Here is a 13,540-nt window from a genome sequence, read left to right as displayed (position 1 = left end):
CCCTCATACACTGCTGGTGGGAATGCAAACTGGTGCAGCCACTATGGAAAACAGTATGGAGATTTCTCAAAAAATTAAAAATAGAAGTACCATATGACCCAGGCATCCCACTACTGGCTATCTATCCAAAGAGCTTGAAGTCAGCAATTCCAAAAGTCCCATGCACCTCAATGTTCACTGCAGCATTATTTACAATAGCCAAGACGTGGAAGCTACCTAAGTGCCCATCAACTGAGGACTGGATGAAGAAGATATGGTATATATATACATACATATACATATATATATGTGTGTGTATATACACACACACAATGGAATACTACTCAGCCTTAAAAAAGAATAAAATCGTCCCATTCACAACAACATGAATGGACCTTGAGGGAATTAAGTTAAGTGAAATAAGCCAGATAGAGAAGGACAATCTCTGTATGACTCCACTCATACGAGGAATTTAAACACGTGGACAAAGAGAACAGATTAGTGGCTACCAGGGGAAACGGGGGTGGGGAGTGGGCACAAAGGGTGAAGGGGTGCACCTACAACATGACTGACAATCATGTACAACTGAAATTTCACAAGATTGTAAACTATCATCAACTCAATAAAAATTAACTTAAAACGAAAAAACAACCAAAAAAGAGACGTTGCAGGGGCCGACTCAGGGCCAATTGGTTAAGTTCACATGCTCTACTTCAGCAGCCCAGTTTGGATCCTGGGCGCAGACATAGCACCACTCAGTAGGCCATGTTAAGGCGGCGTCCCACATGCCACAACTAGAAGGAGCCACAACTAAAAATATACAACTATATACTGGGGGAATTTGGGGAGAAAAAGCAGGAAAAAAAAAGATTGGTAACAATTGTTAGCTCAGGTGCCAATCTTTAAAAAAAAAAATAAAATAAATTAAAAAAAAAGATGTTGCACGTGGGGCTTGCCTGGTGGCACAGCGGTTAAGTTCCCACATTCTGCTTCGGCAGCCCGGGATTTGCCAGTTGGGATCCTGGATGTGGACCTACGCACCGCCTGTCAAGCCATACTGTGGCAGGCGTCCCACATATAAAGTAGAGGAAGATGGGCACAGATAGTTAGCTCAGGGCCAGTCTTTCTCAGCAAAAAAGAGGAGGATTGGTGGGAGATGTTAGCTCAGGGCTTATCTTCCTCAAAATTTATACTTTTCTAGGGAGGAAGGCATCTTTCTCACTGCTATGGTTTCTATGAGGAATAATTTTCACTTTTCCCCTAAATATCTAGGTCTCTACCTCGACCCTCTTACTCATCCCTTAGAATGAGTTACTTGATAGAAAACTTGGGGAGAGAAACTGGACGGGAATAATCCAATGAATAATCCAGGCCGTTTCTTCCTTTTTTCCTTGAAAGCCAGGCTGTTAAACGGAAGAACACCATTTGTTCTTCTCCCCCATGTTTTAAGCTGGGGACCACAAGGATCTATGGGACCGTGTCTAACCCCATTATCACACCCAACCACACTCTCAAACATCAGCTTATCTTTCAGTAACATAGATGACATTTTATTTTCCATTAGTCACGTCTTTGTTTCTTTTCACTAGTTTAGAATTTGGGCAGGGAAAAGCCCCACATACAGAAAATCCAACCATTTTTTAGTGCCTCATTCTTAAGACAGCCAAGGATGGCCAGACATTTGATCCAAGCTACAATATGACAAATAGAGATCATAAAAAGGATCTCAGAAGAAATAAAGACAATTCAGAGAGAAGAAAACTTAAAATTGATATCCTCAACAATGGAAGAAAGGATATTGTCCCAATGAGAGTAAAACAGGATATTATTTTTTAAAAAAGAACAAGAATGAACTTTTATAAATTAAAAATATATCAGATATAAATTTTTCAATAAAAGTCTTGACAAATAAATGTGTCAAAATATCCTGGAAAGTAGAACAAAAAACACAAAGTGATAGAAAACTATAGACAAAAGATAAGAAAATTAGAGGCTCAATCTAAGAAGTTCAAATAGTAAGAGAAAACATTGAAAACGGAGAGGAGGGAATTATCAAATTCATTTCTCAGACCTGAAGCACATGAGCTTTTCAAAAGTAAAGGTGCCACACAATACCTACCTACCACAAAGAGTGAAAACTATCTACATTAAGGTGCACCACTGTGAAATTTCAGAATCCTAGCGAAAAAAAGATAAAAATCTTAAAACCTTTCAGAGAAAAAAAGCAGATCACAATCAAAGATTAGAAATTAGAGACACTGGAGAACTGTCAACTATAACACTGGACCTGGAAACTAATTACATAATTGCCCCAAGATTCTTAATGAAAATAATCTCCAACCTAGAATTCTAGACTCCAAGTTGATAGTAGAATAAAGATATTTTCAGATATGCTAGATCTTTAAACTTCCATTAACCCTTTCCTCTGCATGTAAATGGAGGATATGAGCCATCAAAATGAAGAAATAAAACAAGAAAGATTAGGGAGTAATCCAAGACTCAAGTGATCCAACACAGAATGACAGAATTCTCAGGATGTTGGTGGAGAGTCTCAAGATGAAAGCTATACAGCAGCCATTTAAGTTGGAGCAGAAAGATGTAAGGCTCCAGAAAAGATACTGGGGAAGAAGTGGTGGTGGTGGGGGGAGCGGGGGCAGAGATGACTGACAGCTTATCAGACATATTTGCTTACTTAGAGTTGTTTTAGAATCTTTCTGGAGATTTTGGAATAAATGACAGGCACACAGAAAACGAAGCAAAGCAAAACAAAACAAAATAAATAAACAAAAAAAGAAGCATTTATTAGCCCAAAGGGGGAAAAAGGTACTAAAAAGGAAATATAATCATGGTAGAGAACATGGTTCACCTATAAACAATATTTATATATAGTCATAATAATATAAACATAAAATTATTGCTTTAACCTAATTATTTGGGAGAATGAGGAGTATGGGTGGTTTAAAAGAGTTAAATTCTAACCTTCTTTAATGTAGTATAAGTAGACAATTTCTAAATATTAGAAACCAATAAACAGTAAGAATCCCTTGGGTTCTTCTCTAATAATCTTGTCCTCCATCCTACGCCTCATCCTTTCACTTCCATTGTCCTATCAATAACTGCAATCTTTCCACTATCTCAGCCGTCTGCAACCTTCTCTCTGACCATCACCTCCTAACATTCTAGCTCACTCTCCTAGTACCTCAACATCCATTGATTCTTCAACCCCACTGTTACCTCCAATCTGTTAATCCTCCTACCTTTTCACTGGCTCTCATTCCCTCAATGTCCTCTGTCCCTGCTTTCCCACCCATCAGTGAACATTCCCTATCTCTGCTCTTAACACAGCACTGATCCTGCTAAAAATTTTCTAAGTTTCAGTTTTAAGGACAGGCCCCTTCCTTGTTTCTAATATTGATAAAAGACTGTTCTCTATTACTTTAGTAAGGTTAATCGAAAGGAAATGTGAGAGGGAAAAGGTTAAATAAAAGGGCTTCATGCAGCCTCTTGCCATTTATTTTAATCTCTCATGGGAGGATTAAACTTTGTATAACTGGAGGGCTGAGGGAATTGATGGAAAATGAGAAATTACATAGCTATTGTGTTTGTAATAAACATTAACAAAGACCAAATTTTATAACAAAATATAAAAAGTGTAACCTGATAAGAACAGAAACAACACAGAACTGATAGTAGACTTCATTAAGAATCCTGGATCATATTTTAGGATAGTTACTTAACCCCTTGGCCATAATTTCCTTATTAATCTGTAAAATGGAGGGGCTGGATTACATCAGCAATCTTCAAAACTTTTTTTTTAAGTGGCCAATTCCAAATGACATTTTACCAAGAATCCCAAAACAAAAAAAAGGTTCCATGTTGCCTCCTGAGACAATACTGCAGAGCCCTGAGCTCCAGGAACACAATTTGAATTTTTTAGATAATTCTAGATTTAGATCATTTCTAGAGTATCTTACAACTCTAAAAAGATCTATGAATCTTTGTATCTTGAAAAGGGTAGAAATAGTGCAGACAACTTAGTCCCAGAATGCCAGAGAAAAGAAACTTGACATTTGAGGCAAAATGCTGGGCATGAACATGTTGGTTTAAAATAACATTTTCTATAAATGTTTCCATAAACATTGTCTATAAATAAATATTCTATAAATATAAGGGACAAAATAAAAGAGTAAAAAGCACATGAAAAAGTAAAATGTACTATGTAAACAGAGGAGTTATCATAATAAGGAGTGTGGTCTCTGCCAAAGGGAAGTTTAGGGACAAGTAACATGCATACCAGGAACCAGGAAAGTCTAGGTGGCCTGAGATGTGAATAGCTTTACCTAGCCATGCAGTCTTCACAGTTTCAAAGGGAGGATTACTCTAAAGTGGGAAGAACACCTGATACCATATAGAAGAAAAACAATTTTAGGTGAAGGTTACAATAGAAAACAAATAACAACCAATCAACAGCTACTAGTTTTTCTAGTTTTCTAAGCTTTTAGTTTGGGTAATTTTAAACTATTTTCTCTCTTCCAGGTTTTCATCATCTGCTATTTTCTCCTCTGTGCCACTATTACTCTCTCATTCAAATACCATGGAGAAAAGAGCATCCATTTAGAAGGACACTGAGGTCTAGCCCCAACTCTGAAATTTATTAATATGTAACCACCTTGGTTCTCAGTTTCCTTAATTATAAAATGACTGCAAGACAACTATTTTCAAGATCTATTTTAAACATAAAACTCTATAATGCAGTAACTTAGCTACAAGAGAAATCTTCTAACCAGCCATTTTCCCTCTAACAGTAATTCTCTTTCTTAAGTTTCATCCTGATCATATACTCATCAAAAATCCTGTCATTACTTTAAAAAGGCTCTGAAATTAAAGAAAATGACATTTAACCAATTAATTCCCCATTACCTCACATGCTCTGCCATTAAATTCAAATTCATAGCCACATCAAAGCCTAGGGCCAAAGAAAGAACTATTATCATTGAGCAGCTAACACGTCCCAGGCAACACAAGGCATTTTATATACTCTAGCACAGTTTTTCTTCCTAAAAGTCCTGTCAGTATTATATTTTATTCCCATCTTAGAGATGGTGAAACAAATGCTCAGTAGTAAAGTTATGTAACTTGTCTACCATCAAATAACTAATAAGTAGCAGATGAACAATGAACCCAGTTTGTCAAAGCTAATGTACGGGCAAACCTATTACATGAAAAATGAATGGAAACTGAAAGAAATATTTAATGGTCACAAATATTCATATATATTCACACCGCTTATAAGAAGATGCACATATAACAAGATGTGAAGACTCTATCTACATACACTAACAACCTCAACTGTGTTTCCCTCTCTGGTGGGCTTGACTGAATTATACCGGTCTAACTATTAAGTGGAACAGCTAATTTACAATATGTTATAATGCTAGTTCTCCTGTCTGAAAGAGAAAATATCAGAATTGAAAAAAGTCTTGGAAGTGTATCTTTTTCTGAAATAAGAATTCCCTTAAAGTTTCTCTTACAAGTTGCTCATTCGACTTTGAGAGAACTTTCTACTTCCTATAGCAGCTCATTTCATTTTTTAACAGTATTATTTTTGGACTGAAATGAAATCTTCCATCCACTGACTTCTGCTTTGTCCTCCACGGCCACAAAGTATACAGTCAATCCAAGGATGAAATATACACTATAGCTTATCATTTGCCTCTTCTCCAAACATTTGGCAAATATTGCTACTTGATCAGTAAAATCTCCTCTGAAAACCAGGATTCATCCAGTAAATCTTAACAGTGAGCTCCAGAAAGTCACTACCAATTGAGTCAAGTTGACACACAAATTGAAATCTCATTGCTATCCCTAGTTTAATTCTTTGTCCACGTATTCCTCCTTTTAATTTTAAAGATAGTTATATCAAATCTTCATTAAATCTCTCCTTTAATAGTCTTAAAACCTCATTTTCCTTCAAATTTTCCATATGTAACAGGATTTTCACCATATCACCATTCCTACAATTCTTCACTGGATAAGCTTTTATAATGCTTATCTGATCTAAGATATGATCTGATCCAACTCAAAGTTTTCCATTTCTCTTTGGCAAACCTTTCTCCTCCTACCCTTGGGATACTGCTTAAGATGTGTTAGATCTTTTCTTTGTTTATAAACTCTTTCCTATTATGGGTTAGAAACTCTTTTATTAGCTTCTATAGTACCTGGCATTTATTTCTATCAGATCACTTACCATAGGTAAACCAGACGTCGTCAACTCCCCGGTGGAAAGCGCTTCAGTTGTCTTCCAATGCATGGCCTATAAAGTCCCTAGTAATAGAGCATCTGCCCACATCTGCTATTTCACTTCACACTGATCTTCCTTCTGTGTCACGATTTTTATTCTTACAACAAATCAAGTTCTCTCCTACTTTGAGGGGTTGTATGTTCTGTCTGCTCTGCTGGGAACACTCTCCCTGGATCTTTGCAAGTCTGGCAACTTTTCATTCATTAGGTGTCAGGTCAAATGTAGCCTCCTGAAAGAGACTTTCCCTAATTACTCTATCTAAAATAGCCCCCATCTCCTCATTACATCACCCTACTTACATCCTTCATTGCTCTTATAGATTTTCTTTAAACTTGTTTACTATTTATCTTCCCTCACTAGAATATAAGGCCCAAAAGCATGGAGACTATTTTGATCAATCATCACCAGCACCTAGAGTGGTGCTTGGCACAGAACAGGAAATTAATGATTATTAAGCCTAAGAGTTCCATTATATCAATGAGTATATATTATCTTTGTAAACCAGGAACCTAAAAAAATGCCTGGTACATATATGATGTTCAATAAATGTATGTGAAATGAATGGATTGATCTTATCCACTTGGATGGTAGTCACTCTGACCTTTATAATCAGATAATCTTCAAATCCGCTATTCAGCCCTGCCATCTAATTCCACATCTTTATTTAACTGCTAAAAAACTAGGTATACAGAATTCATCCCTCTCCAACGCACAGTCATGTGTCTCAGAACGACATGTCAGTCAACAACAAATCGCATACACGACGGTGGTCCCGTAAGATTAGTACCATACAGTCTAAGTGTGTAGTAGGCTAAACCATCTAGGTTTGTTTAAGTACACCCCACGATGTTCGCACAATGATGAAATCGCCTAATGACAGACTTCTCAGAACATATCCCCATCATTAAGTTACACATGACTATAGATCTTTTCTAACCTATGTGGCATAATTTTCTTTGCAAAATACAAATTCCTTCCTCTATACTCATATCCAATTAATAACTAAGTCATACTAATTTTTCCTCCATTTCCTACATATATTCCTTTCTCTCTATTCCTACTGCCACATTTTACTTCAAGCTGTCATCATCTTACAGTTGTAGCACTGTAAGATGCTACTGGAGTAGCCTCCTGCCCATTTATATGACTTTAGTCTCTCCTCCCCTCAATTTTTTCTTCATACAAATCCCAAAATCACTTTTACCCTTATGTCTCTCTCATTCCCACAAGTAAACACTTTAGCCTAGCATTCAAAGTCCTCAATATCTTTTTAACTGAAATCATTAAAATAAACGTATATTTGGGAAGTGAGGTGGTAGACTCTTATACAGTCTCAGATGTAATGGTAAAAAGTCTGAAATTCATCAGATATATACTGAAAAGCCATTTAGTGCAAGTTCCTTGAGGAAATCTTGAAAGACCTTGTCTATGTCGTTCATTGCTAATCTATCACCTGGAAGTGCCTAAAATACAGTAGGTATCAATAAATATCTGTTAATTAAATGAAAGAATAATTTCATAATAACTTTTAATAAATTAATGATCCTAAACCAGAGTACGAATGCTAAGCTGAAAGCAGTGTTCTTTGATGATCAGTCTGGTACTCAGATACATGGAAATTAGTTAGTAATCACTTTAGTAAAAATAGCCAACATTAATCAAGTTTTTAACTAGTCTAAGATTTTTACGTGGATTTAACTCTCATATATCTTAGTGAGGAAGACAGTATTAAAGATAAGGAAACTGGTATACATAAAGGGTTAAGCATTTTGCTCAAGTACATACCACATTTAAGTGGTAGACACAGTATCTGAACCGAGAAAAGCAATGATAAGGGCCTGAGTAGGATACTGGCTACGAGGATAGAAAAAAATAATTTGGAAAAACATTTTAAAAGTAGAGGCTAGAGCAGTAATTACCACTTTACAACATCATTAAGCACTGTATATCTGCTTTCACTAATATATATAACTTTTAAAATGACATATCTTCAATCTGAATACTAAATGGTAAAAAAGCTTAATATCTTATTTTTTAGATAAAATTATGATTAAATTTTAATATTTTCTTCCAACACCCCGAATGGATGGATTAGAAGCTAAATAATAAGGTTATCATCACAGATTTGAATCTACTGTGGACCAAGGTAACTTCTGCTGGGTTCTACAGCTACAGATTGCATTCTAACTATTCACATCACTCAGGAAAGCACTGAGACACAGCGAGGGCTGAGTGACTGAGCAAAACAGCTCATTTCCAATCTAGCTTTGATAATATAACCTACAAATGGTGAACGAGAAGAATCACCTTAGTGGTTAGAGAGCACATTATTAAAATAAACAAATATATTTCAATGTTAGATCTCGCCTGGTTGTCAATCTTCTAGGTTAGTATAAACTACACATTTTCAAATCACTGCACAAAAGAAAGCTGCTGCTGGCTTCTGATATTCACCTTTGTCTTAAGGCAGACTTATGTATAACTTATAAGAGGAGAAATGTCAAAAATACCTAGGTTCTTCTTTTATTCTGTTAAGAATAAAACTTCTCAGTCTTCTGAAACATGAAGTTTACATTCAAAGTAAATTACCAGTACAACAAAAATCCAAGTAAAAAGTTTCTCAACTTACCCTGTCTAGTTCCAGTGTAAACTTCTGGTCCCAAGACTGATTGGAAATGGGTTTCCAGCTAGTTTGACCAACCACAGTATTATCTAGCTTCAAAACTGCACAGACATCATCTGTAATTACAATTTATAAACTTGCTTAAATATTTTAATACCTTTAAAACAGAAGTACCACTGCTTAATAGCAACAAGTCTTATGATCCTTTGAAAATAAAGTTTTTCATAATCAAAACTGAAGCCTTTGAATCTTCAGTGGCTAGTTCTATACAAATATACACTCCTACTAGATGATCCCAAATTATCCTTTGTGTTTGACAAAATACAAACAGTAACTGCTATCCATTTCATTTATAATAGAATGTAACTGAAAGGATTAACAGGTGACCAGTAGTTGTTTGCCATAATAGATGTGTATATGTATATGTTTGTATATCAATAGAAATCATCCAGTTTTTCTCCCTCTTCATTTGCTATTTATAGAGCTTGTTACCTTAGACGATTCTCTACTTTCACATTTTTCCTAAAGTCTCTCCATATAGCACAGACATACTTACCTTTCTACTCTGTAATAGGTTGAACTGTCACGTGCCTTCCCCCAGTTAAATGTTTACATCATAATTTATAATTACACTTTAGAATGTTTCCAAAGTGCCTCATAAACCTTTTGCATTTCACTCTTACCACCTCCACCCACTCCCTCATTTCAGTTTACTACTGGGATATTAGGCTACTATCCTAGTAAATATGTTTGTTCCAGTCGTTAGCTATCAAAATTTCAATGTTAGTTCAGAAGTGTCACTATACCATTCAAAGAATTAAGATGTGACAAGTCTCAGCCTCTGTATACTTTCAGTTTGGCATAAAGAGTGATGCCCAATATTTCATTTGTCTAAAAGTAGAACTAATGCTATATGTCATTCAGTTTTCTAATATATTTCAATAAAGTAAATCTTGTTGCCCTTTGTTTTCCTGTCATTATAGCTTTTACCATTTTAAAGTTTAATTATGGAAACCATCATTTAAAATTTTTTTGTCCAACTTTGACTCTTCCCATTCTTCTTTGTCCCCATTGCTAAGTCCTTCATATAGGCCCTTTAATTTGTTATATGATTTTTTAAAAATTTGGTTACTGAACTGGACAAGTCATCGGTTTTTAGGAGATTTCGACTGCTTCCACTTTTACTTTTACTCGTCCTGCTCATGAAAGACGATCTGGTTTCACTTGGACTCCAACCAGGTAGTGCAACCGATGTTGCTTTTGACCGTCCAGGGACATTCTCTAGGATATCTTGACAGCCCATGAGACGAACTTCCAAAGTACCTGTTAGCATAAACAAATATCAAGTAAGAATATCAACTCCTAATATATACAACTAGGTTTTGTTACTTATTCAGAAATGGGGCTGGGGGTGGGGGGAGGGAGATCTGCTAAAATAACAAAATCTCTCTCCCAGAGGATCTGTGAGGTAACTGTCATCTTTCCCGTTTTAATTAGAGAAACCTGTTGAAAACTCCTAAGACAACTATAAGAAACTTTATAGAAAGAATAGCACCTTTCAAAAGCTGTCTGTAGGGCACGAAACAAAACACGTTACATAAACTTCCTGTGTATCTGAATACTCATTTCTATAATTACATGGAAGAATTACAGAATTACGTGGAAAGAATATGCTTGACGAGAAACAAAGCTAAATAATATTCTTATTAATTACAGGAATTACAAACAAGGTTATCTGACTATGGGAATAACAGTCGTGTCTAATAGTTATGTAGTGAACATGGAAAAGAATTTTACAGGTTTTTTTGCATAAATAAATGGCTTTCTGTTCATTTGAGATGTAAAACAACATTATCTTTCCATTTTAATAGTTTAATTAGTCAAATAATTATGGGTTGTAATTATCTAAGCATAAAATAATTGTAATTTCCTTAGGTAAATAAATACTAAAGGTGTTCAAATACAAATGAGGAACTGTGAATTAAGCCACCTGGAGAAATGGCTTTGTCATCATTTGGGCTAGACTTAGTGTATTAGAATTTAAAAATGGTGCTTTAGCATCAAAATTTTAGATATTACACATAGCATAACACTTTAGGAACAACATTTCCTGGTAAAAGCTGTCCCATTAAACTTAAATAATTAAAACTTAATTTTATTTAAAGTTTTTAATTATTTAAAAGTAAACTGAAGGACTTCAACAAAGTAAAAAAGCCTGGATTTACCCTCAACTCAAAAAACTAAAAAAATCAGACAAAATATATTAAAAAATAGTGTTGAAGACACTGGACACCAGGCAATGAAGAACAGTGATCCCCGAGAGATGAGAAACAAATGAGTTGAGCCCTAAGGTTGCTCCAGCTCATGGCCTTGAGAACATCTAGGACACAGTGCACGGAGGGGCATTCTCAGGGGGAGTTAAGGAGACTGAGTACTGAGACTGAACTGACCAAGGTGACTGGAGTTTACAGGCAGAGTAAAGGAAAGAAAACAGTTGTCCTCAGATGTGCAGAGGGTTTCCCTGACTAAGTATTCAGTCTTGTCCCAGGAGTAGAGAATAATTAGGCTAAACAATGCTCTGGTCCCACATAACAAACCTGAAAAGTCCTACCCAGATGATCAAACTGTTTCCAAGTAACCCAACTGTGACCTAGAACAAAGCTCAACAATATCCAGCACCCAACAAGCTAAAATTCAAAATGTCTGGCATCTAATTAGAGATTACCATTCGTATTTGTTTTCTATTGTTGCATTACAAATTACCACAAACTTGGTAGCTTAAAACAACACCCATTTATTATCTCACAGTTCTGTAGGTCAAAGTCTGGGTAGGCTGGTCTGTATTCTCTGCTAAAGATCTCAAAGGACTGAAATGATGTCTGCCAGGCTGGACTCTTATCTGGAGGCTCTGAAGAAGAATCTGATTCCAAGCTCATTCAGCTTGTTGGCAGAATCCAGTTTCTGCAGCCATAGGACTGAGGCTATTTCCTATTTCCTTGCTGGCTGACAGACAGGGGCTGTTTTCAAGTTCTAGAGTCCACCTGCATTCCTCGTCACATGGTCCCCTCCATCTTCAAGCCAACAATGGCACATAGAATCCTTTCCATGATTCAGATTTCTCTGACTTCCCCTTTTGCCACTGGTTAGAGAAACTTCTCTGCTTTCAAGGAACTCGTGTGATTATACTAGGTCTCCTAGATAATTGCCCTTTACCTTAACTCAAAGTCAAGTGATGAGCAACGTTAATCACATATGTAAAATCCTTTTTGCCACATAACATAATATCACATCACAGTAATGTCCCATCATATTCACAGGGGAAGGTTCCAGTGGTGATTCTTAAAATTCTGCCTATCAGACCAGGCAAGCAAATAAACAGGAAAATAGGACCCATAATAAAAAAAAAAAAAAAATCAAACAAAAACCAATTCAAAATTGACATAAATGTTAAGATTAGCAGATAAACACATTCACAGAGTTATTATAACTATAATCCACCTATTCAAAAAGTTGAATAGAGACATGGAAGAAATCAAAAAGACCCCCCAAAATTTCTAGAGATGAAAACTACAATGTCTGAGATTTAAACAAAAATACATTGGATAGGATTGGTGGCAGACTGTGCATTGCAAAAGAAAAGGCTAGTGAGCTTGAAGCTATAGTAATAAAAATGATCAAAATAGGAGACAGAAATGAAAGACTTGGGAGAAAAACAAAGAACAGTGCCTATGTAAACTGTCAGTTCAACTTCAAGTGGCCTAATATATGTGTAATTGAAGTCCCTGATGAAGAGGAGAGATAACAGGGGACAGAAAATATATCTGAAAAAATAATGGCTGAAAAATTTCCAAAATATAAACCCAAGAAGTATCCAAGAAGAACAATGAACACCAAGCAAAAGAAAAATAGTTAAATCACACCAAAGCATACTATAATTCAATTTCTCAAAACAAGTGATAAAGAGAAAATATTAAAAGCAGTCAGAGAAAAATGATATTACATTCAAAGATTAGGATGGCAGTGGATTTCTCATTACAAACAATGAAAGCAAGACAGAGAAGCAATACCTTTAAAGTACTGAGGGAAAAAAAGAAACCGTGAACTTAGAATTCTAAACCTACTGAAAATATCTTTCAAAAATGAAGACTTTTCAGATATAACAATGAGTAAAGAATCCATTATCACCTGACTACCAAATCATCTAGCCATGCCATTCCCAGGTTTTTACCCAAGTGAACTGAAATCTATGTTTACACAAAAACCGTACAAGGATGTTATCAGCAGCTATATTTGAAAAAGTATAAAATGGAAACAGCTCATATATCAATCAAAGGTGAATGGAGAAAGAAATGGTATGTCCACACAACTGAATACCCCCAATAATAAATAGAAAGGAACTATTGATATGTGCAACATAGAAGAATATCAAAATAATTATTCAGAGTGAAAAAGAAAACAGTATATATTGTACAATTGCATTTATGTAAAACTCTACAAAATGCAAACTAATTATCTAGTGACAGAAACAGGTCAGTGATCGCCTGGGAACAGTTGTAAGGAGGGAGAATATGAGAAGAGCAGGAAAGAGGGATGACATGAAGGCACATGAGGACACTTTTGGGGATGATGGATGTACT

The 13,540-nt window shown here is 35.7% G+C and overlaps 1 protein-coding gene across 1 annotated transcript in view; it reads right to left on the bottom strand.

The window, feature by feature from the left end:
• PKN2 (protein kinase N2) overlaps window positions 1–13,540 on the bottom strand; it is a 147,850-nt gene that overhangs the window by 49,011 nt on the left and 85,299 nt on the right. The window contains exons 7-8 of the mRNA XM_046645588.1: window positions 10,041–10,226; window positions 8,910–9,019 (exon numbers count right to left, since the gene is read on the bottom strand). Of these exons, the coding sequence (XP_046501544.1) occupies window positions 8,910–9,019; window positions 10,041–10,226 (296 nt within the window). The remainder of the gene's footprint in view (window positions 1–8,909; window positions 9,020–10,040; window positions 10,227–13,540) is intronic.

The sequence above is a fragment of the Equus quagga genome, chromosome 18 (genome assembly GCF_021613505.1).
Source record: "Equus quagga isolate Etosha38 chromosome 18, UCLA_HA_Equagga_1.0, whole genome shotgun sequence".
In the NCBI taxonomy this organism is placed as follows: Eukaryota; Metazoa; Chordata; class Mammalia; order Perissodactyla; family Equidae; genus Equus; species Equus quagga.
This window is presented reverse-complemented; position numbering and strand designations above follow the sequence as displayed.